Here is a 23,261-nt window from a genome sequence, read left to right on the forward strand (position 1 = left end):
TAAGGAGGTAGCCTAGACCCTAACTTGTATATTTCCTTAAAGGTGAGTGTAAGGTGCTATGTTCTAAATGTGACTCAATTGGTCCACCACTAGGCTTTAGTCGAAACTCACTATTACAACACAGTTAAAAGCAAACAAAGAAGATAAGTTGACATATCTCCAACTCTGTTGAAATACTTAACAAGATACAGTGTTATTTAACCACTAATCATCAACTTTTTCCATATCGATAGCATTCCATGAATGCACCCTTTGGAAAAATTCAATTTAGCAAAACAGTTATGGTTCTCGTGCTGTCTCTCTCCAGTCCAGAAGACAAAAAGAGTCTGTCATTTTTGGTTTTTAAGAGGAAGCCACACTGTCGAAGACTCTAGCAGCTGGGACCTTGACTTTTTAGTTCACAAATCAGCGAGCAACCTTCTAATGAACTGAAAGCAAAACTAAAAGCCTTTATAGGCCTGTGTGAGTCCTGACCCTACCCACTCATGACTCTTCTGTGTCTAGATTTAAAAAAAACACAAAGGGAGAACTCAAAAGCTACTTACCAACTGCTTGTCTGAAGGAGACATTCCAACAACACCATGCAAAACTTCTCTGCAAGAGAACCAGCACGGAATTAAAAGGCACAGTCTCATCACACTATCCTTAACTTCCAATGACCTGATTGGCATACTCCAGACCGAGAATCCTCCTTTCTCACTGGGATATGTTTTTGCTTTGAGCCATGAACTATTTTCTTAAACATCTGCCATTGTTCCTGAGAAGCCTTTGCCTCTTTTCACAGTCCACTCCAGTTAAGTTCCGCCATCACTTCATTGTAATTACTATTCTTTAAGTTTAGGACAACTCTTTTTTTTTCCTGACCCAAGTTTCTCCCCCTCAGACTGAATGCTAAATGCTCCTGTGTCATAGTCACTGTTTTCTAAGTGATGTTGCACTCTGAGATCATTTATTAAACCTGCTTCATTTCACGCCAAGAGATCCAAAGCAGCTTGATCACTAGTTGGATTCCCAATATGTTGTTCTGGGAAGCTAGCTTGTATGAACTCTTCGTTGTGGCTATCTCCATCATTTTCCCAATCTACAGAGGATCCTTGATTATCCAAAGGACACGGGTGGGGAGTATTTCATTCAGTTAATTGAATTCTGGATAGTTGAATGCAGGATAACATTGTTTAGCCAAGCATCAGGACTCGTGATCTTGCCGGATAATCTGATATTCGGATAGTTGAATGCCGGATAATCAAGGTACCTCTGTGTATGAAAGTTAAAGTCAGCCATGATGCATGGACCGTCCTTTATTCAAGTCCTTATTATCTCCTGATTTATTCTCTGCTGCCATGTAACTATTGTGAGGGGGACTATAAACAACTCCATACAGTGTTATTTACCCTTGTTATTTCTAACCTCTGCCCATCTTCAGATCCAAGATCATTTCTTGCTGTTGTATTTATCCCATCCCATACTAACGAAGTTGCTTCACCCTCCTTTTCTCCCTTTCAAAGTTATATACCCCTGAATATTTCAATTAGCTTTGATCTCTTCGTAGCCATATCTCCATTTTGGCTATAATACCATAACCATTAACTTCGATTTGTGCCATTAATTCAATTATTTCATTCCAAATACTGCAGACGTGAAGAACTGAATAATTACGCAGTCTCTCCTCCCCCATTGACCCATTTGCTGCATTTTTCCCAACTTTGTATACTCTATCCCTTCATCTCCAATTCTTGGTATTGTTATCCAAATACATGCCCTGAAATGTTATTTCCTTTTGCTTTGTAAACCTACATTTTCCCCACTCTCAAACCCTCCCCATCCCCAATTAGTTAAGAGCCATCTCTCCAGCCATATTTGTTTGATTCACCAAGGACACTGGATCCAGCATGGTGCCACCTGAACAGCTCACTTCTATGCAAAAATGGATGACAGTGTCCCTTGAACTGAATCCCCATCTGGTTCCAATTTGACCTGCTACTGAAGTGCTGAACGCAGGTACTTTCATTCAGGAGGTTGTAGTTTCAAACAAAGTGAGCAAATTGTGAAGATGTGTTCTCTTGCCTATCAGAGACAAAAACTTTTATTTAGGAAGGACAGTTCAGGTATTGTGCTTGTGTGTTGGGCTCATCCTTCTGCAGATTGACCTGCGTTAGTTCTTAGTCTGGTATTGTTTCAATTTTGCAAATCTCATTTTTTTATTCGTAGTCCTTCCATTTCCATACCCACGTCCAGCCTGATGGCCCTGATATCTGTCCTTGTCTTGCCTCTTGCTCATTCCTGTTTCATTGTTCTGCCTTCAAGGCTGTACGTGCAATATCTTAGGCCCTAAGATCTGATATTATCCCATAATCCTCTTTATTTCTCCTCCCCTCACCAAACCCCTCCAAAAGAAATTCTTAATATTTACCTCCTCGTTTGTCTTCATGTCAGCTCATCTGGCTTGGTGTTAAGTTTTGTTTGATAAATCTCCTAAGTCCACCATGGGACATTTGCTAACTTAAACACACTGTATAAATGTTTTGGTTTAACATTTTCAGGAAATGGCCCGAATATAATAATATCCACGAAATGTAAAAGTTAAACTCATATTATAGTTGCTTCTGTACTAATTTGAGATTAAGAATTTAATCACTTGTTCTGCATAGAAAGAGAAACCATGCCTTCAGTGCCTTCCTCAATGGTGCCTTCAGTAATGAATACATTCTCAGTGAAAGAGGGGCGAACTAGCATGCAGCTGAGTCCCTCAGTGAGTCCAGTGCTGTCACCTCCAGAGCCTGTGGAAACACAATTTCAACCTCAACAACAGCCTGTTAATCTGCCACCATTCAAACCTCAACCTCTGCCTCAGTTCAGACAACATCTAACGGTGGTAAGTCTCTCCATAAATCTGCCAAGGCTAGAATAATAATATTAAAATAATACAGCAAGATTCTTGCATGAATCCTGTTAATCAGAATTTTCTGGTCAAGCTTCAAACATGCTTGTAAAAGTCTTAAACTTTCATGTTTTGAGAACAGGAAATGGCCATTTAATCCAATTAGATCTCAATGTCAACTTTTCATCATTTCTTTCAATTGTTGCTTTACTGAGGGATACTGAATTTCTTGAAACTCATTTGTTCTGACTGTTGTAATTGCTTTACATGGAGACTTATTTCATAAGCAAGAATGGAAATTGCTGAAAAAACTGGCAGCATCTGTGGAGAGAAATACCAAGTTAACGTTTTGAGTCAAGTGACCCTTCTTTAGATTTGAAACATTAATTCTGCATACTCTTCACAAATGCTGCCAGACCCGAGTTTTCCCAGCAATTTCTGTTTTTGTTTCTGATTTCCAGTATTCACAATTCTTTGAGACGTATTTCATGTTTACAATTGGTGTATCATTGCTCTGTTTGAAATCCCTCCTTAATCTTAAATTATCTATGTCAATGTTCTTGAATTTATTAATTTGTTTCAATCAATTCTTGTTGCATTCTTCATAGTTTTGATAATTATTGTTACTTCTGGTTATCTAATCTTGTTCAATGACTCAAGAGTCCTGAGATATGATATCCTTGTGGTTGGCTTAAATCAATGTACAGAGATGTATATGCCAACAGATTTAAAAATAAAAATCTTATTAAATATTCCTCATAGCTAGAGGATCAAGCTCCACCTCGACCACCTCTCCCTCACATGTATAGCCCTGATGATGAACCACCAGCTGTACCACCTCTTCCAAAAGATGCTACAGTCATCAGGCATACATCAGTCAGGGGACTGAAACGCCAATCTGATGAAAGGAAGAGAGACCGGGAGTTTGGCCAATATTTGAATGGAGATTACAAAGTAAGCAAATGAAGTGAAACTTTCCACTAATAGCAAGAGGATAATTATTAGCATTCTATGAAGGTATATGGTGAAAACCAAAGTTTTATTTTCCTCAATGGCTTTTTTAAACAATCTGCGTGTACAAGACAGAGTTTTAAAGATTTAGCCAATTCAAAACAAAATTTGGTTGTCTGAAGAGAGTCTAGTTTTGCACTTTGCAAAGCAATTATGGATGAGAAATGCAATGTGACCCTTGTGCATTCATTCTTCTAAAACAACCGAAACGTTCTGCCATTTCTGCATCTAGCTGTTCATGAAATGGCTCAGGCTTTTCAATTCCAATGTTTTGTCTGGAAGTCATTTCACGTGTTGTTTACTCTTCTTGTTTTGCAAACCTTTCTGATCATCCATTTTACTTTCTAAACAGCTAAATTTTGTGTCCCTTCCCGCAGCTTGATTTAGAGTAATATTCCATATTATTTCTTCCCTTCATTTAACTTTCCTATGTATAAAGCCACCTCCCTGGAGCATGTTTCCTGGCTGCAATGCTAAATTCCTGCCAGTAGGATCATTGATTTGCGATCAATTTAGTAATCAGTTACTCGAGATCTGTTTAACTGGTCCATTTTGCAGATTAATCAAATAATATTACAGATTGTGAAAAAGGATCTATTTGGATGTCATCTGTCAACTGATTATTAATATCATTTATAATCTGTTTACAGTAAAAATGTTTGTGGACAAACTCTGCCTCAATTCTGACATGTTAAATTTATTACTTTGTTTCAGACTGAACTGCGTACTTACATGAGTGAACCTGAACTCATATCACTTGGGAATGGCCTCAACAGGTCCACGGCTGGAGCCTTTGGCCTAGACAATGGTTTGCAGACACTGCCTGGTAAAGGTATGTTTGGACACTTAGTAAATTCAGCAGGCAGTGAAGAAGGCAAATGTTACGTTGGTCTTCGTAGCAAGGGGATTTAAGCACGGAAGCAAAGATGTGTTGCTGTAATTTTGCCGAGCCTTGGTGAGACCGTATCTGGAGTATTGTGTCTCTTTATCTAATGAACGATGCTCTGTTCATGGAGGTATCGCAACAAAGGTTCACTAGACTCTTTCCTGGGATGGGAGAACTGAAAAATAAAGAGGTAGTGGGTCAGTTACGACTATAAATAAAACATAAATAGCTGGAAATTTCTGCAGGTTTGGTTGCATCTGTGGAGAGAAATCAGAGTAAATGTTTCAGGTCCAGTGACCCTTCTTCAGAACTGATGTTAGCTCGGAAAAGGTTTGTTTTCATGCAGAAGATAGGGTGTCCGGCGGGGATAAGGAGTAAATAATAAGTGGAGATAGAGCCCAAAGAGAGGAAAAAGAAACAGTTGGACAGACAAAGGAATGGATAATGGTCAGTTTAGGAGAATGAATAGCTGCTAATGGGGACAACTGGTGCCTAACAATGGGTTGTGTCTCATAGTAGACCATGTGATCTCAAGGTTTTGTATGGGGAGGTTAGGATAAACATGTGGAAGGAGGTGCTTCAAGCCCAAAAATTGTTAAACGCCATATTGAATCCAGAAGGCTGTCGAGTTCCCAAATGGAAAATGAGGTGCTGTTCTTCCAGCTTGTGTTGAGCTTCACTGGAGACTGCAGCAAACCTGAGACAGACATGTTGGCCAAGGTGGTGTATTGAAGTGGCAAGCAACTGGAAACTTAGAGTCTTTCTCGAGGACAGAACACAGATGTTCTGCGAAGCGGTCACCCAGTCTATGTTTCATTGCCCCACATGAAGAGGAGACCACATTGTGAGCAGTGAATGCAGTCAACTAGATTGAGTGAAGTGCAGGTAAAGTTCTACTTCATCTGGAAGGTGTGTTTGAGCCCTTGGATACTGAGGAGGGAGGAGGTAAATGGGCACAGGTTACACCTTCTGCAGTTGCAGGAAAAGGTGCAGTGGGGGGGATGTTGAGAGTGAAGGAGGAATGGACCAGGATGTGCCAGAGGGAACAGTCTTTGCAGGGAAAAGGGGAGGGGAGGGAGGTATGTGTCTGGTGGTGGCATTCCATTGGAGGTGGTGACTAATGGTCCTCTGGATGTGGATGCTGCTGGGAAAATAGGCAAGGACAAGGGCCAATTGCTGTTGTGGGAGGGGACAGTGGGGTGAAGGCTGAAATGCAGTAGATGAGTTGGACCCAGCTGAGGGCCCTGTCAACTATGGTGCTAGGGAATCCTTGGTGGAGGCAGAAGGATATTTTGGAGGTCACCTAGATGAAGTTGGCGTCATCTCCTTTACTACCACCCTATCTTCTACATAAAAACTATCCTTTTCCTAACTACTGTCAGTTCCAAAGAAGGGTCACTGGACCTGAAACATTTAACTCTGGTTTCTCTCCACAGATGCTGCCAAACCTGCTCAGTATTTCCAGCATGTCCTATTTTATTTCTGAATTCCAGCACTTTTTTTTTCTGGTTAGGACTAGATTCACTGGAGTGTAGAAGAATGAGGTAGTGGGTGGATCTCATAAAAACCTATCAAGTTATAATAGAACTAGGCAGGGTAAGTGCAAGGAGGATGTTCCCATTGACTGGGGAGTCTGGAACCAAGCGTTATAGTCTAAGGATACAAGGTAGGCCATTTAGGACTGAAACGAGGAGAAGTGAGCTGTGGAATTCTCTGCTGCAGAAGGCTGTTGAGGTTAATGTTTTCAAGCAGGGGCTAGATAGAATTCTTAGCATGAAAGGGATTAAAGGGTATGGGAAATAGCAGAGACAAGCAGCTAAGTTAGATGATCAGCCATGATCATATCAACAGCTGTGCAGGCTAGAAGAGCCAATTAGCTTACTATTTTCTGTTTATAAATAGTCAAGAAATTTACTTCTCCAATTCATGTTTCTCCACAGTTGAAGGATTTTGTTTCTTGCATAGCTTTGCTTTAACATGTGCCTTCCAATGCCAGGTGTGCATGTGCACGTGTGAGAGCAAACATTAGGTGTAGAAAGCTTATTCTACAGCAAAAGTAATCTCAGCCAGACAGAGTATCCAACTATCAACCCTTAATGTTCAGTGACATTACCAATGCTAAGTTCTCTACTGTCAACATCCTAGAGCCTTCAATTGACCAGAAACTTAACTGGACCAATCATATAAATACTGTGACTACAAGGGCATGTCAGAGGCTAGGAATTTCAGAGTTACTCCCCTCCTGATCCCTCTAGTTTCTGTCCACCATCTATAAGGCAAAAGTCAGGGTGTAATGGAATTATCTCCATATTTGCCTAGATAAATACAGCTGAAACAGCACTAAAGAAGCTTAACGCCATCCAAGATAAAGCAACCCCTTGATTGGCATCACATTCACCACATCAGCAGTTGCTTCCACCAACATAGTGTGACAGCAGTGTGTGCTGTTGATGAGATGCTGTTCAATAACTCATCAAGGTTCTTTGACGGCACCTTCCAAATGTGTGACTTCGACATTGTCCACCAAGATGATGTTTGGCATGCTTTCTTTTATTGGTCAGATCATTGAGAATAGGAGATGGGAGGTCATTGGTTAGGCCACTTTTGGAATATTGTGTGCAATTCTGGTCTCCCTCCTATCGGAAGGATCTTGTGAATCTTGAAATAGTTCAGAAAAGATTTACAAGGATGCTGCTTGGGTTGGAGAGCTTGAGTTATAAGGCTAGGCTGAATAGGCAGGGTCTCTTTTTTTTTCTTGGAGCATTGAAGGCTGAGGGGTGACCTTATAGAGGTTAATAAAATAATGAAGGACATAGGGTAAATGTCAAGGTCTTTGCCCTGGAATGGGGGAGTCCAGAACTAGAGGGCATAGGTTTAGAGTGAGAGGAGAAAAATTTTAAAAGGGTCCTAAGGGACAAATTTTCCATGCAGAGGATGGTGCATGTTTGGAATAAGCTGCCAGAGGAAGTAGTGGAAGCTGGTACAGTTACAACATTTAGAAGGCATCTGGATATTTATATGAATAGGAAGTGTTTAGAGGGATATGGGCTAAGTACTGGCAAATGGGACTAGATTAAGTTAGGATATCTGGTCAGCATGGGCAAGTTGGACCAAAGGATCTATTTCTGTGCTATACATCTCTCTGACTCTATGGCAGCAGATGCATCTGCAAGCTCCCCTCCAATCCACTCACCATCCTGAGTTGGGATTATGTCATGTTCCTTCACTGTTATTAGGCGTAAATCTTGGATCTCCTCCCTTAAAGCCCTGTGGGTAACAAACTAGACTGATTCAAGAAGGCAGCTCATGACATCTTCTCCCGGATTGTTGGGAATCAACCGTATGTCTGACTGCACCTAATATCATATGAACACTTAAAGGCTGGTTCTAAGGTTATAGTATTCTGCTGCTGCTTAGCTGAGAGCAATTTCCTGCAAATAGACTGAAGATTAAATGTAATTTTTCTGTTTTCCGTTCCTCGGCTAGCAATGTACGTAACTAGTTGAAGTATTGTTGAAGAGTAGCGTTATAAGATGTGAAAAACTGTTGTAGTGGGGGAGGTAGTGCCGACCAATGATAGTGCAAGTCTGCACTTCCATTCATGCTACAGTGAGAGTCAGAGCAGAGCCCAGGATTTTCACAAGGTGAAAATGGAAAGGTAAAATCAGCTCATGTCACAACCATTGTTGCTAGTAGTTTCTGGGTTCACAAAGTAATATTGGCAGACCTAGATCGTCCGTATGCCATCACAGCAATGTCTGGCACATGCCAAGTGACCTTAGGAAAGAATTTCTCAGGATAATATTTCAGAAGGATTCAATAGCAAGATACCCATATAATTGCTTACAGTGGGATGAAGTGTCATATCGGGTGTGATAATTAATAATGGGAAACAATGGTCCTTCTAAACTGCATGGCTGCGCTTGTGCACAGCTGCTGCAAGGTTCCATGCACAGTGATCAACACTGGCATGCCCATCGCTGCATTCACTGCATTCTGGAATTCACTGTCATACGCAGACCTTGGAGACAGAAATAGAAGTCAAGGGAATGCTCGTGGGAAGGTAAATGGTGATGCTGACACAAGGAGTCTACAAATGGATGTAGCTCAGTGAAGTGAGGGTGCAAGACCATGGCAGGTGGACAATAATGTGGGGGGAATGGCAAGAAAATAGAGAAACTGAATGTTAGTTAAATGGGCAAAGGCTACAGAAAGCTGTAGCACATAGACTTGGGAGTCCTCATGCATAAATAAAAAAACAAGTTGGCATATTAATACAGGAGATAAATGGAATTTTGGCCCTGATTTCAAAGACAATGGATAACTTACTAAAACTGTAACCAGTTAGGCCACAGCTGGAATACTTTGAACAGTTTTGGTCCCCTCATCTAAGAAAAACATACTGGCATTAGAAGCAGTAGAGAGAAGATTCACTAGGATTATCCTGGTATAGAATCCTGGGTCTTATGAGGTGTGCTTGTGCAGTTTGGGCATGTACTAAATGGAGTTTAGTAGAATGTGAGAGGGGATCTTATTGAAAAATACAGGATTCTTACAGGGTGGGGGACTCAACAGGGTAGATTTAGACAAGTTGTTTCCTCTTGAGGGAGATCCTAGGACCAGAAGGTATCATCTGAGGAAGGGCTCACCCAGTTAGAATGAAGATGAGGAATTTGTTGTAAGGAGAGTAAATCAGTGCAAATCTTTATCAGAAAAGAACGGTCAAGGCTAGGTCATTAAGTAAACGCGGAGTTGAAATAGTCAAGTTTTTTGATCAATATGGGAATCAGGGGTTATGGGAAAAAAGCAGTAAAGTGGAGTTGAGGATTATGACATCAGAAATGATCTCCTTGTGGGATGGAACAGACTCTATGGCTGAATGCCCTACTTCTCTTATGCTTTATGATATTTTAAAACTTGGGCTCTTATGAATAACTTATACAATATGCAAGAATTAGAATGTATCCTAGCTACTTAACTTTGATAGTAAGGACTGACTGCAGATGCTGGAAATCCGAGTCAATAAAATGTGGAGCTGGAAAGAGACAGCAGGTCAGACAGCATCTGAGGAGCAAGAAAGTCAATATTTTGGGTGAGGACCCTTCAAGACCCTGCTCGACCGATGCTGTCTGACCTGTTATGCGTTTCCAGCTCCACATTTTATTAACTTATTATTTTGGTGTCTGAATTTCTTATCAGTAATAAGGAAGGCCATTTAAACTTAAATATGTCATTCTGTAATTTGAAGGTCCAGTTGGAAACTCCTTACCCCAGAATTGGAAATAGACCCAGAAACTTTAACAAAATAACTTTAAATAGTTGTTCACCTAATTTCTGGACTCTTCCCTTCATGAATTTTGGTCTGACTCATTAATGTTTGGTTTCTCTCTCTCAAATTGCTTATGGCTGTCTTGTCCAAATGGTCATTATTCACATGTGAGATTTGACTGAATTTTTGTGCAAGTGAAAATAGTACAGGGGGCCTGAATCCAGAACACCCATCTGAGATCCTGGCCCCTCGCCATTTTGACGAGCAGGAAATTAAGATGGATTTTGATTACACGTGCATAGGTTAACAAAGTAACTGCATGTGGTCAAGTGCAACTCACTTCATTTTCATTGGGTGCCCTAAATGTGACTTGTGCACTTTTGACCTAGTGGAAGAATGTCTAAAATGACGGGTGTTGCTTTTGGAGAGATATCATACTCTTTTGGTAAGTAAGTAACCCAGCTGAGATCATCAAACTCATTCAAGGTTGTCAGTTGAGCCTAGGTGGTTCACAATCTGCATGATTCTACCATGGGTTCTGTGGTTTTTGAACTATTAATTTTCTACAAAATTAAATTTCTTAATTTTGTTACAACATTTTGGCAGGATAGTTCCCTGTATTGTATTATTTAGAATCTTTATTTGCACAAAGTTACAGAACAAATCATTTTCAGGAACATTAATTTCCATCTTATTATTCCCAGGATTGTCGTCATCTAACTCAGGGCTACAGCAATCATCAACCATAGCATCTTTTGTCACACTTAGGCGGAAAAATGATGAAATTAGTTCTAAGGTAAACTATCTTTTAGTTTGTTTCTAATTTGGCTTGCATTTGCATTTTCCGTTCAGGATCAATGGTGGACATATTAACTTTGAAGCGTTAACTGGAGGTGCTCAGAACTATAATTGTAATCTATCTTCTCCCAAACTTGAGAGAAAACATTTTACATTGTCTGACACCAAGGCGAGATGTACATAGATATCTTGGGTGGTAGTAGTAATTTCAATTGTTGAATTGAGAACATTACACAAGAAGTTTTGTTTTTATTAATTCACAGGTTGTGGGTGTCACTGGAGAGGCCAGCATTTATTACCAATCCCTAAATGTCCAGGTTAAGTGTCAACCACATTGCTGTGGGTCTGACGTCACATGTAGGCCAGACCAGCTAAGGATGGCTGAAGGACATGAGTAAACCAGATGTGTTTTTCTGATACTTGTCCATGTTTAGTGGTCATTACTAGGCTATTAATTCCAGATAATTCTGGATGTAGGTTTGCTCGCTGAGCTGGAAGATTCATTTTCAGATGTTTCGTCACTATATGCGGTAACATCTTCAGTGAGCCTCCGGACGAAGCACTGCTGGTGTTTCCTGCTTTCTATTTATATGTGTGGTTTCCTTGGGTTGGTGATGTCAGTTTCTGTGGTGATGTCATTTCCTATGGTGATTTCATTTCCTGTTCTTTTTCTCAGGGGGTGGTAAATGGGATCCAAGTCAATGTGTTTGTCGATAGAGTTCTGGTTGGAATGCAATGCTCCTAAGAATTCTCGTGCATGTCTCTGTTTGGCTTGTCTGAGGATAGATGTGTTGTCCCAGTCGAAGTGGATGCCCTTCCTTATCTGTATGTAAGGATACTAGTGAAAGAGGGTCATGTCGTTATAAAATTTACAAAGTACCGTGCAAGAATTGTAACAAGCACTACATTGGGCAAACAGGCAGAAAACTAGCCACCAGGATAGATGAATATCAACTTGCCACAAAACGACATATCCTTTTGTACTGATAAGGAAGGACACCAATTCAACTGGGACAACACATCCATCCTCGGGCAAGCCAAACGGGGACATGCACGAAAATTTCTAGATCCGTGGCATTCTAACCAGAACTTAATCAACAAACACTTTGACTTGGATCCCATTTACAATCCCCTGAGGAAAAAAAACAAAAAAATTATGTCACCACGGGAAATGACATCACCGACCCAAGGAAACACAAACAAATAAAAAGCAGGAAACACCAGTAGTGCTTTGTCCGGAGGCTCACTGAAGATGTTACCTAGTATGGTGATGAAATGTCTGAAAACGAACCTCCCAGCTCAGTGAGGAAACCTATATCCAGAACCTCAACCTGAGCCACAAATCTTCTCAAAACTTGCTAATTCCAGATAGCTTTTGAATTCAAAGTCCACTGTCTATCATGGCAGGATTTGAATGTGGGCCCCCAGAATGTTACCAAGTCTCTAGATAATAATAGTCTTGTGATAATACTTCTAGGCCATCACCTCCCCTTATGATACTGACTGTTGTACATTTTTCTTGATTTAATGTGCTGAAACTGAAGCATTGTGTATTCTCACTGATAACATTGGAAATTGTTTAGCGAGCACATTAAAATGATGCAGTCCATACCCTCCCAATTTTTACTAGGTATGGATTTAAAAAGTACCTGTGCATCAACGCACATGTTTCATTTTGAAAGCGTCTTCCTTAAATAAAAACAAATAATTATATTTGTGTTCCCACTACAATCTGTCATGTTTTCTATTTTGAAACTTGAGGAAAGAATCTGGAAATACTGAATCCAATATGGGCAGATATTAGTGCAGCTGATTCGACTTAGAGATTTTAGGATTACAGCTTTCTTCTTGTAAATTCTGAGTCTGATTCTCTTGAAGGTTTCTAGGAATTGACTTTGTTTTCTCCTTTGCACCAATTAATCGAACATGTTATAATGTCAAGTCACCTACTTTCTGGGGTGGCATGGTGGCTCAGTGGTTAGCACTGCTGCCTCACAGCGCTAGGGACACTGGTTCAATTCCCGCCTTAGGCGACTGTGTGGAGTTATACAATCTCCCCATGTCTGCGTGGGTTTCCTCCAGGTGCTCCGGTTTCCCCCCTCAATCCAAAGATGTGCTGGTCAGGTGAATTGGCCGCATTAAATTGCCCGTAGTGTTGGGTGCATTAGTCGTAGGTATATATAGGGTAGGGGAATGGGTCTGGGTGGTGCCTCTTTGTGTGGGCTTGTTCGGCCGACGGGCCAGTTTCCTTACTGTAGGGAATCTAACCTTTTGAAACATTGTAATGCAAATTTTTCAGTTGTAGTCTTCCCTAACACACACCATCTGAGCCTCAGAATCATCAACAAAACTTTCCAAGTGAAATACCAGGTAAAAAGCTATTGCAGTATCGGTGATAAGTAGGAATGTGGAGTTGAGATTACTGTCAGATCAGCCATTGTCTTGTTAAATGGCAAACTGGCTTGAGAAGAAACATGGCCTACTCCTGCTCCTAATTTGTATGTTCATTTGAGTAACATTTTAGAAAAAAATAATTTGCTCATTTTACTTTAAGCAATTACTTTTGCATGTTTCCAAGTCTGCTGTTCTAAGTCTGTGATTGCTAGGAACTTGGATGTTTAGTAGTTTCACATGCTGCTTGGTAAGAGGATTTCTGCATGTGCTATTAGTTTTGTTGTCGGTAAATCTGCTTATTAAGAGGCTCCTGTGGTGTCAAATATGTCAAGTCATTATGATTCCATCCAGTTTTTTTTTTTTGCCTTTCCCAACACTAGTTGCCTTCTACTATCCCTCCCGCTCTTCAAACACAATCCAACACACCAGCCCCAAGTGTGATTCTTGGGTACTGTATTTGGAGTTTGCTATACTACCTACATTGTAACCTCTGGACAGAATATTTGTTGAGAAATATCAGGTCAATAAAAAATTGCAAAGATTTCACTTACCAATCAATAATTTTAATTGATTCAAGAAAAAGATTTGATAAGTGAATAATTATTCACCAAAATGATGACTATTTAGTTCGCAATAATGGATTAATTCCTTCTGTAAAAGAAATTCCCACAATTGTTTTGAACAATATTACAAATTGGAATTATTATAAAATCCTGGTTTGTGTAAAAGATTTAACAACCTCTCACCCCTCTTTCCTCATGTTTTTCTTGTTTGTACAGGAAAGGCCAAAAAGTGCCTTGGAGCGTCTCTATGGAGAACACCAAAGAGGCAGAATGAGTGCAGAGGAACAGTTGGAACGTATGAAGAAGCATCAGAAGGCTTTGGTTCGTGAGCGAAAGAGAACGCTGAGTCTTGGAGAACGACACTCCACATCATCTCGGACCTCTTCCAGACCAGTCTCTGTTGATGCTGGCTCAGTACGTTAGTTTGTCCAGAAAGTACAATAGCAAATAAGGAATGCCATAGCTGCAAAGAATAGGATGTACTGTATATTCCTTCCATAAGAAGGATCCATCTAAATAATGGCACTGATGAGATGAACATTCTGTTCAATATAATCTGAAGGGATTATTGCAAAGTATTAGCAATTACACCATAATTAGTAAAATGACTAGCTGCTCATTTTCATCAGCTGCAAAATGTGAGGAGGTTATTTGGCATAACTGCAGGTAAGTTGGTAAGAGGACTGTGCTGTTGGAGTAGTATTTGAATGTTATTAGATGGTTTTGGATTTGGAATAATATTTCACTGGAAAAAGGGAATCATAGAATGTGCTTTCACTATAACCCAGATAGTTAACACTGACCAGCGTGAGCCTTTCAAAATCTGTGGCAGGTTTTTGAACAGAAATTATTTTTTAATTAAACTGGAAAATGAAATTATTTTTGAAAACAATTTCTAAAATTTGGAATGGCCAAATATGCCATTTTGAACTTGAAAAATGTTTCCTTAAACTGTACTAGGAAACATATCTGTGCGTAACTTTTGCTGAGTATCAATGTCCAAACATTTTCAACTAAACACTTTATTTCCTTTATCAAATAGTAAAGTGATTTAAGTAATTCTAGTTATCAATGCTTATCGATCAAACAAATAGATCTTTATGAATTGATAGTAAAGTTCTGTACTGTTGAATTCGGATTTTCACCTGCAGTTGCTGATAAGGCTCATTGTTCCTGTAGGGATTGCTAAAGGGATTTAACAGCAATGCTGCAGTTAGTACAATTGATATGTTGCTTCCTTAGATGAAATCTTGTCAGTGAATGGAGATCCTTCACCACAACTAACCACGTGCAATTAAACCACTCATTGATAGTTAACCTAGAATTCAGCATTAGATTTGTAGTAGACTTACCAATGATATTGTACACTCTACATTTTGAGAATCCTGTATAGCTGAATCAATGCACAAGTTACCCAACTGTTGGCAATCTCTTGCCCTTTCTCATGCTTTCATCATTAAGATCTTTACTTGCTTGTCTGTAATATCTAACCAAATAATTTGTCTTTTGTGTATTACCAGGCCTCACTGTGTTTATGTGTAACAATGCATTGTGGTGCTTGAATAGTAATGCAATGCTTGCGACCCTTTTTAGGTCCTTACTCTGTGTCTATTCCTTTTTTGGGTCTAAAATTTAAAAAAAAAAAAATTCACTTTAGTTTGTGCTTAAGCTAAACAGTTAACAAGTTACTGAATATTTCTAACATCCTTAGTAGGTAGAAAGTTTTTAATGAGTGGCACTGTTCATATCAAGTGTCCATGCATCCCTGCTTCAGTTGGCTTTTAATCTAGTTAAATTATAATGGATTAATATAACACATTGATAAATTGTGAGGTGCAAATTGTTCCATTACCATGGGTTATTTTAAATTTAGAAGAAGTCTGAATTCATAACTTTCAATTATATTTCGAAGTAGCAGCTTTCAGTTATCAGCAGCAATTTAGACACTTTTGAAGACTGCCTGTTTAATGTATAGTGTTCAGCAGATGTTGGCACTAGGTACAAAATCACTGCCTATCTCTGGAATGAATCCGCAGTTGAACCCAACATCTGGAGAGGTCAAGAATGGGACAAACAAAAATCCACTTGGAACCAAATTGTGAAACAAATAATTTAATTGCCTTGTGTGTTTTGCAGAAGTGCCCTTATTTAGTAAATTTATTGTCTGCACTTTTAACAAATGATCTTGTACATACATTTTCTGGTTTCCTAACATTTGTTAGTTTTTTATTTCACATAAAGAATAACCAGATCCAAAATGTATACTGTAAAATTCCATGTGTAGATTGCCTCTCATTATTGGATTATTACATCTAACTAGAAAGGTACCATCTGTATACTAGTGCAAGTATTTTTTTTTTAAAGAAGTCTGCAATTTTTAACCAAAATAACCACTATAAATGTAGGATGCAATTTGTACATAGATATGATTTGTTATCTGGATTTTATGGTAGCTAATTAGCAAATGATACAACATAGTTGTGAAATATAGGTGCTATTTATTTGTTACCTAATTATTGTTTCTCGCGTCAAATGTAGTTTCATATTACATAAAAAGTAAATAAATCTGATAATTAAGATATTAATCAATCCGTGATGGATTTTCCTGATCATTATGAGTAATCTGTGTAAATGTATTTTTATGTACTGTTGATTAATTCCATCACACTGAGGCCTGGTTCTAGGTACAAACTGTTCATCTCTTAATGCCTTCTTGCACAAACACACAGATGCGCACAAACAAATGGAATAGAAATGGGAAAACTTGCATGTCAGGGTAGCATTCTTACAATGGAAAGGATCATCTTGTGGCTTCGTGCATCTAAAAACTAAACAAGATATATGAATGTATTCTGTCTCAGAATGATTGAAAGTTTATATGGCCTTGGAACAAAGTGGTGAAATTTCTTTTCTTTACTTCACTTTTCCTTATTTATGTCACATTTTGGTACTTGTGCATTTTCAATTCAGTTACAAGGAGTGATTGAACTATTTGCTGAACATGAGCAAAATGGTGTTGTTGGTGACCACAACAATTATGTTTAAATATGGCTTTAAGTCATCAGTTGTCTGTGCTTTTGAGAATGTTTTATAGCTATGCTCTGAAGAAAGTCTACAAATTATTTTTATGAATTTAGTACTTTGTGTATATTTTGTACACAACTGGCTAGTTTTAAATGAGGAAAGGTATGTTTTACGCTGTTAAACTTCATTAGTTGTACAAGCATGTAGTGTAGTTTGTATCTTCAAAATAATTAGTTGCACTCCCAAATTAGATATAGTTTCACTTAATTTTCTATATTACTATGCAGTCAAAGTGTACTCAAATTAACTAAAAGCTGTTGTTAGCTTGTTTGAATCATATTTTTACAGTGCAAGTTCCCTCAAGCACAGATTTTGAATGTGAAAGAAGATTTTTAATATACATCGTGTTGCAAAAGGCATTGAGATGGTCAACATTTATTGCCTGGTTCTAATTTTCCTCCAGAATTTCCAAAGCCTTCTGATGTGATGTTGTTTGGTAGAAATTTTGACCCAGTAACAATGAAGAAATAGGGAAATATTTCCACTTCTGGATCGTATGCGTTAAAGGGAGAATTGCAGATGGTGGGGTTCCCATATGCTTGTTGTTCTGAACAGTGTAGCTCCTGTGTTTTTATTTTCATGATGCAGTTGAAGAAACTTTGTTGAGCTGCTGCTGTTATTCTAGGTTGCAGTCTGCAGCCATGGTGTGCTGGTACTCGATGGAATGAATGTTTGTGATGAATGGGATATCCACTAAGCAGGCTGCTTTTTACTAGATGCTCAAGATGCGCCCATTGAGGCAAGTGAAGAGTTAATCCATAATATTCCTGACTTATGCCCTTTTAAATAATGGAAATACATTAGGAGGCTGTTTTTGATCTCCTGTAGCTATAGTGTTTATGTTGGTGGTCAAGTTAAATTTCTCATTAAAGATAAAAGCAAGGATATTAGATGTTAGAAACCTCATTGAATGCTTTAGGAAGTTGCTCATTGCCTGATAATTCTGTGATATAACTGTTACTTACTGCTTGAGAATGTTTGCCATGTCTTGCTGTATGCAAGTATAGATTACTTCATCATCATATAGCAATTGTAAATGAAACTGAACATTTCCACTCTTGGTTTTATTATAAAAGGAATGTCAATGCAATTGAACATGGTTGAGTCTATAACACCATAACAATATTTTAAGGCTCTTTTGTTGCAGTAGTAGTCTCCCTACCTCTCAGTCAGGATGTCCAGGTTCAAGTTCCACCTGCTCCAGAGGTGTATCATTACATCTCTGATCAGTTTGATTAGAAAATATCTGCAGTGCTATCTTGAGGCTGACCACCAATTGCTTTTCACTCGCTCCGACTCTGGACAACACAGAATTTTCTACCTAATTTCCAATCAGTTCACCTTTTAATGCTGCCTTGATGTCAGGGGCAGAAACTTGACCTCACCTGTTGAAGTCCAGCTCTCTTGCCAATGTTGGGCCAAGCCCTGGAGCTGGATAGTGCCGAAAGCAAAACAGAAACTGAGCATTAGGAAGCAAGCTATTGGTGAGTGAGTACCACCTAACTACATTAGAACAACTTGGCACAGGGTGCAACTAGTTCTGGAAAACCCATATGTCGCACCACACCTGAGATTTTTGCGACTAATAGCCTTTTCTGTTCCTCTGTGCTCAGTCTCTTCTTGATATCATGTTGATTAAATCGAGTTGATTGAAAGCTGGCACCTTTGGTGATCTTATACACGTGATAAATAATTGATTGGCTGCTCAATCCCCATGTTTTCGTTCTGTAATAGTGCGCTATCATCAATGTCACTGGCATCAATAGTCAATTTAAATGGCTTTGCACGATTCACTGCTCACTTGGGCCATCTCCTGTGGATTCAGTCTGTAGAAATGTTGGCTTATTGGTGATACATCCCCAATATTAATATCATGTATAGTCACAAAGATGTTTCTCCTGATCTGTTTACACGAATTGTTTCATGATTCAGTAACAGCTTTCATAAGTGACTTGAGTAGTTTTCTGGGAGGTGACATAATATTCCATCTAACTGGTCAAGCATCTATGATTCAGTTTGATTACTTGAGTGAAACTTGAAAGTTTTCAAATTCTGATTTGATCTTGAATCATTCTGATATTTTTATTTTACTCCCTAACTACTTATTTAACATTGGGAAATCTACTTCTTGCCTAACTATTTTCCCTGTCCATCGAATTATTTTAACTCATTAATTTGACAGATTCTCCTTTTTTTCCTCCTATCTGGAATGCTCACTGTATAACTAACATAATTGTGTTTCTTTTTGCTATGATGGGGGTCCATTGAATATCTCTTTTAATGGGTCCCCAGAGATGGCTAATACCTTAACTCAGTTGGAAAAATTCCAAGTATTTGGCCTTTTTATCAGCTCTAATTTTAATTATTGAGCAAATACTTTCAGGCCAACACTATGTTTCTTAGAAATTTGACAGAGGTCACAAGTGTATGTTGGTTTATAAGCTTCATTAATTTATGGGGCCCTCTCACCTCATGCTTATCTGTCAGTTCAAAAGGATTGGAAACTATGGACTTATTAGGGTATCCAAAATGGCAAACAATAATGAAGGGAATTATTTTATTCCAAACATTCCTGATCACAAACTCTAATTTTTTTTTACAATTTTATTCCAACTTTCCAACACTTCTTGAGATGGTGGATGATGAGCTTTAAATTGTTTTATTCTCAAACTCTGAATATTTGGGAAAAATGTGCATCTTTATCTGATGGTGTTTTGTGCGGTAATCCATATCCCTTCTTTTATGAAATGAACTATGTAGTTTTTGCCTGAAATTTCTCAAAGGTACGACTTTGAGGAAATGTGGTTGAAACATTCATGATTATTAAAAGTTACAGTTTCCAACTTGTGCTTTTAGCTAAGATTCCTGTACAATTCACTAAAATTCTGCTAACTTTATTTTTGTTCAAAGCTGGTTTTTCAATTAAAGATGCAAAGTTAATTGAAAATTGGGGTTTACCACTACCTGACGCACATGACTGTCTGACAAAATTAACTGCATTATTATGTAATCATGGCAAATAAAAATGGTGTTTGGCATTTTAGCCTTCATTTCCTCATACCTAAGCGACCTGCCACTGGAATATTGTGGAGATACTAAGATGGAAGCTACTGCTTGATGGACTACTGCTGAGAGACTGATGAAGGGCTTTTGTCCGAAACGTCGTTTTTCCTCCTACTCAGATGCTGCCTGACCTGCTGTGCTTTTCTAGCACCACTCTAATCTTGACTCTAATCTCCAGCATCTGCAGTACCCACCTCCACCTACTGCTAAGAGACTGTCCATTCCACATTGCTTGGTATTTGAGGTGGTCTTCAATTCCAGATTAAAACTTTGCTGTTTTAATAATAAACTGCAGGTATTGGTTCTGTTTAAATCTGGGTTTGATGCAACTCTCAACTCAAGGTCCATCTGTTGCATTTCTGGTAAAGAAGATGGGGCTCAATGTGTCAAGTCTAATGCTCTTTATCATCATCCTTTTTAAGTTTTTGAAAATAGTGTCAGAGAAAAGAGTTTTCTTATCATCTTTGTATGTAATCTTTGTCTAATGTTATGGACTTGAGATCTTGTCACAACATAATCATGAAATAATCTTGTTTCTTTTACTTCCATGGCTGGTCCCACACCATCACTAAGGCCAATATTTTTGAACCAGCCCAGTTGTTACTCAAGAAAAATCTGTTCTTAAGGGATTGTTTGCATTACTCCAACTTATCCACTTATTAAATCACTCTTTAGCCTGACTATATAATCTGACTGGTTTGTGACCCCAATGTTTACTTCCGATTTAATATATTAAAACTTTTTAACTCCTCTGGAAGACACATTATGATCAGTTAAGATCAGTGACAGACTTGCTCTTGTATTTCTCATATCTTTGAAATTTTATTTCCATGATTTTGAAGCAAAATACTCCATGGCCTGGTTGTCTTCAGCAATAATAGAGGAAGAACTTGCTGCTGACCCATCCTTCCCTTCTTATTGGATTCTGAAGGAACACACTCCACCTATACTGCTGCTATCGTTTTAATACGTATTTCCTTTCCTGATGTACACTTTTCTAAGTATTTTCTGAGCAATAAATCTTCATTTAACGTCAAGCAATTAGTTTTCTAATTACCTTATTAGAATTGAAGCATGTTATTTTCTTTGTCACTTTTAGGTCCTAGTCTTTCTCCTTTGTTATTTTGATGTCCTTCTGTTTCCTATAAAACTGAGACCTTGTCCATTCCCTTGTGCTGTTATTTTTTTTCTAATTTCAGTGATTGAAGCCACTGATCTCCCTCCATTTAATTCTAAATACTCTATGCTTCTTCTCATCATGAGATCTTACCTTTGATTTTTACCTTGAAAATGTCCACTAACTCTTTCCGTTTAGCCCTGATCTTCTGACAGATGTGGAATAAAAAGATTCAATTATTTACATGAACAGAAATCTGCATTTCTTTCCGATGAAAAGATAGTCTTGCCCCTTTGAGGCAAAATAATCCTCGGCTGCGAGGCAATTAAGGTTAGAAAACAGATTAGAAAAAAGGAGGTGCATGATCAGACATATCTTAGATCTTTCCAGTTTCATTTGTTTCTTAATTTCCTCACTCATGAACAGCAAACTATTTTGCTTATTTTGCTGAAAGTACACACCTGAAGATTTTCCCTTTCAAGATTATTGCAGTTGTACCATGTGTAATTGAGTTATAATCCAAAAGAATGGCCGTTGTGCTTTATTTGTAAATGGTCGTCAGGTATAAAATTTACATCCCTCTCCTCTTATCTTCTGATTTTTCATCTCAAATACAATGGAATTTCCACAGGGAGATTGTAAAAATGTTGCCCAAAATGAACACAGCAAATCTCTTGCAGTAACAAACAAAAAGCAGACACTCAGCAGGTCTGGCAGCATCTGGACAGAGAAAAGAGTTAACGTTTTGACACCAGTGACCCTTGGAATCCTCCAACAATTTTTAGTTTTGTTTGCTTCAGATCACCACTGTCCACACCTCCTTTATTTTAAAGTTCCTGCAATACGCAGTTGGGTTGAAAAGATGAAGTAGCAAAACTCCATCCAACCGCCTACAAATTCATTCATTCAGAGCTGTCAGAAAGGCGTAGTCAAGTTTCTCCATGAATCACTGTTTCAATTCTTGCAGACCATACATTGCTGGTCAATCAGAGGCCAGCAGCTCGTGGGTCCTAAAATCTGCTGGTCAAGGCCTACTCCTCTGGAACCAGCAGTGAGAAGATATGTACTCGTAAGTACTTCTCATGGGGAGGTGGGATCAGAGGCTTTTGACACAAGGTTGGGTCAGGGGAGGGTTGGGGGAGTGACTCCTTCCAGGAAGGATGTTCTCTTCCCTACTCCCATCCATGTTTCTCGTGTTTTCTCTCCACCAGTAAAGTTCACGTTTTGGGTCCAGTGATCCCTCTTCAGAACAGTTCTGAAGTTGAACCACTAAACCTTTAAAAATATACTCTGCTTTCTCCCCACAGACTCTGTCAGATCTGCTGCGTTTTCCCAGCAATTTCTGTTTCCATTCACTGAAATCTGGCCTGCTGTTTTTTTATACATAAATAAGTGCCCTGAAATCCTTTACGTGCACTTGTATTTTTGAAGGAAATTCTTCAAGCATGCAATCTGTGGCAAAATGTGAGATAACCAGACAGCTAGTACCCGAGAGGAGGTGGAAAGGAGTGATGATTTCAAGGTAAGCAGCAAGGCTCTGGGTTACTGATTTGATACGGGTTGTCGAGTCAGGGGTCAACCACCCAAATGCTGTAATTAGGATTGCGTGAAGTAGGCTATCGCAATGGATAAGGTAGGAAAGAGTCTGGGAAATGGTAAGGAGTTAAGAAATATTTGGAAGATTTTAACTGATTTCCTAAAGGTTTATAATTTTGATATTTATCACAGCATTGACTGCTGACTTAGATAAACTTAGACTGTTGCAAGGTGACACTTAGTGGCCAGAACCTGTAACTGCAAACAAAACTTGCATGTGTAAAATATGAATACACCATTTTGCTGTTGCTGTATTAGAAGCAAACATTGCCTGACATTTAACATTGAAAATTCCTATCACAATGCCATCTAATATACATAACAGGAGCAGCAGGTAAATGTTGATACTTTTTAACAATGGGACAGTCAACTACTGTCGATATTTCTACACCCACACTCGCACTAATCCTTCTTTCCCTCCTTAATTAGCTTTCACCACTTGATCTGATATTAAATTTGGTGAGATTCAGTGATGTTCCTATACAATATTCTTAACCATGAGTTAGCCATGGGAAGTGCAGTTTTACAGGGATTTGGTAGGACAGTGGATCTGGGTGGGATGCTCTTCACTGGGTCGGTGTGGACTTGATGGGCTAAATGGC

The 23,261-nt window shown here is 38.8% G+C and overlaps 1 protein-coding gene across 10 annotated transcripts in view; it reads left to right on the forward strand.

Moving 5' to 3' along the window:
* Nucleotides 1-23,261, forward strand: part of plekha7b (pleckstrin homology domain containing, family A member 7b) — a 470,220-nt gene that overhangs the window by 412,627 nt on the left and 34,332 nt on the right. For all 10 annotated transcript variants that reach the window (XM_043705777.1, XM_043705778.1, XM_043705782.1 and 7 more), the window contains 5 exons: nt 2,649-2,872; nt 3,641-3,832; nt 4,604-4,721; nt 10,749-10,840; nt 14,016-14,213. In XM_043705777.1, the coding sequence (XP_043561712.1) occupies nt 2,649-2,872; nt 3,641-3,832; nt 4,604-4,721; nt 10,749-10,840; nt 14,016-14,213 (824 nt within the window). The remainder of the gene's footprint in view (nt 1-2,648; nt 2,873-3,640; nt 3,833-4,603; nt 4,722-10,748; nt 10,841-14,015; nt 14,214-23,261) is intronic.

Source organism: Chiloscyllium plagiosum, chromosome 16, assembly GCF_004010195.1.
Source record: "Chiloscyllium plagiosum isolate BGI_BamShark_2017 chromosome 16, ASM401019v2, whole genome shotgun sequence".
Lineage (NCBI taxonomy): Eukaryota > Metazoa > Chordata > Chondrichthyes > Orectolobiformes > Hemiscylliidae > Chiloscyllium > Chiloscyllium plagiosum.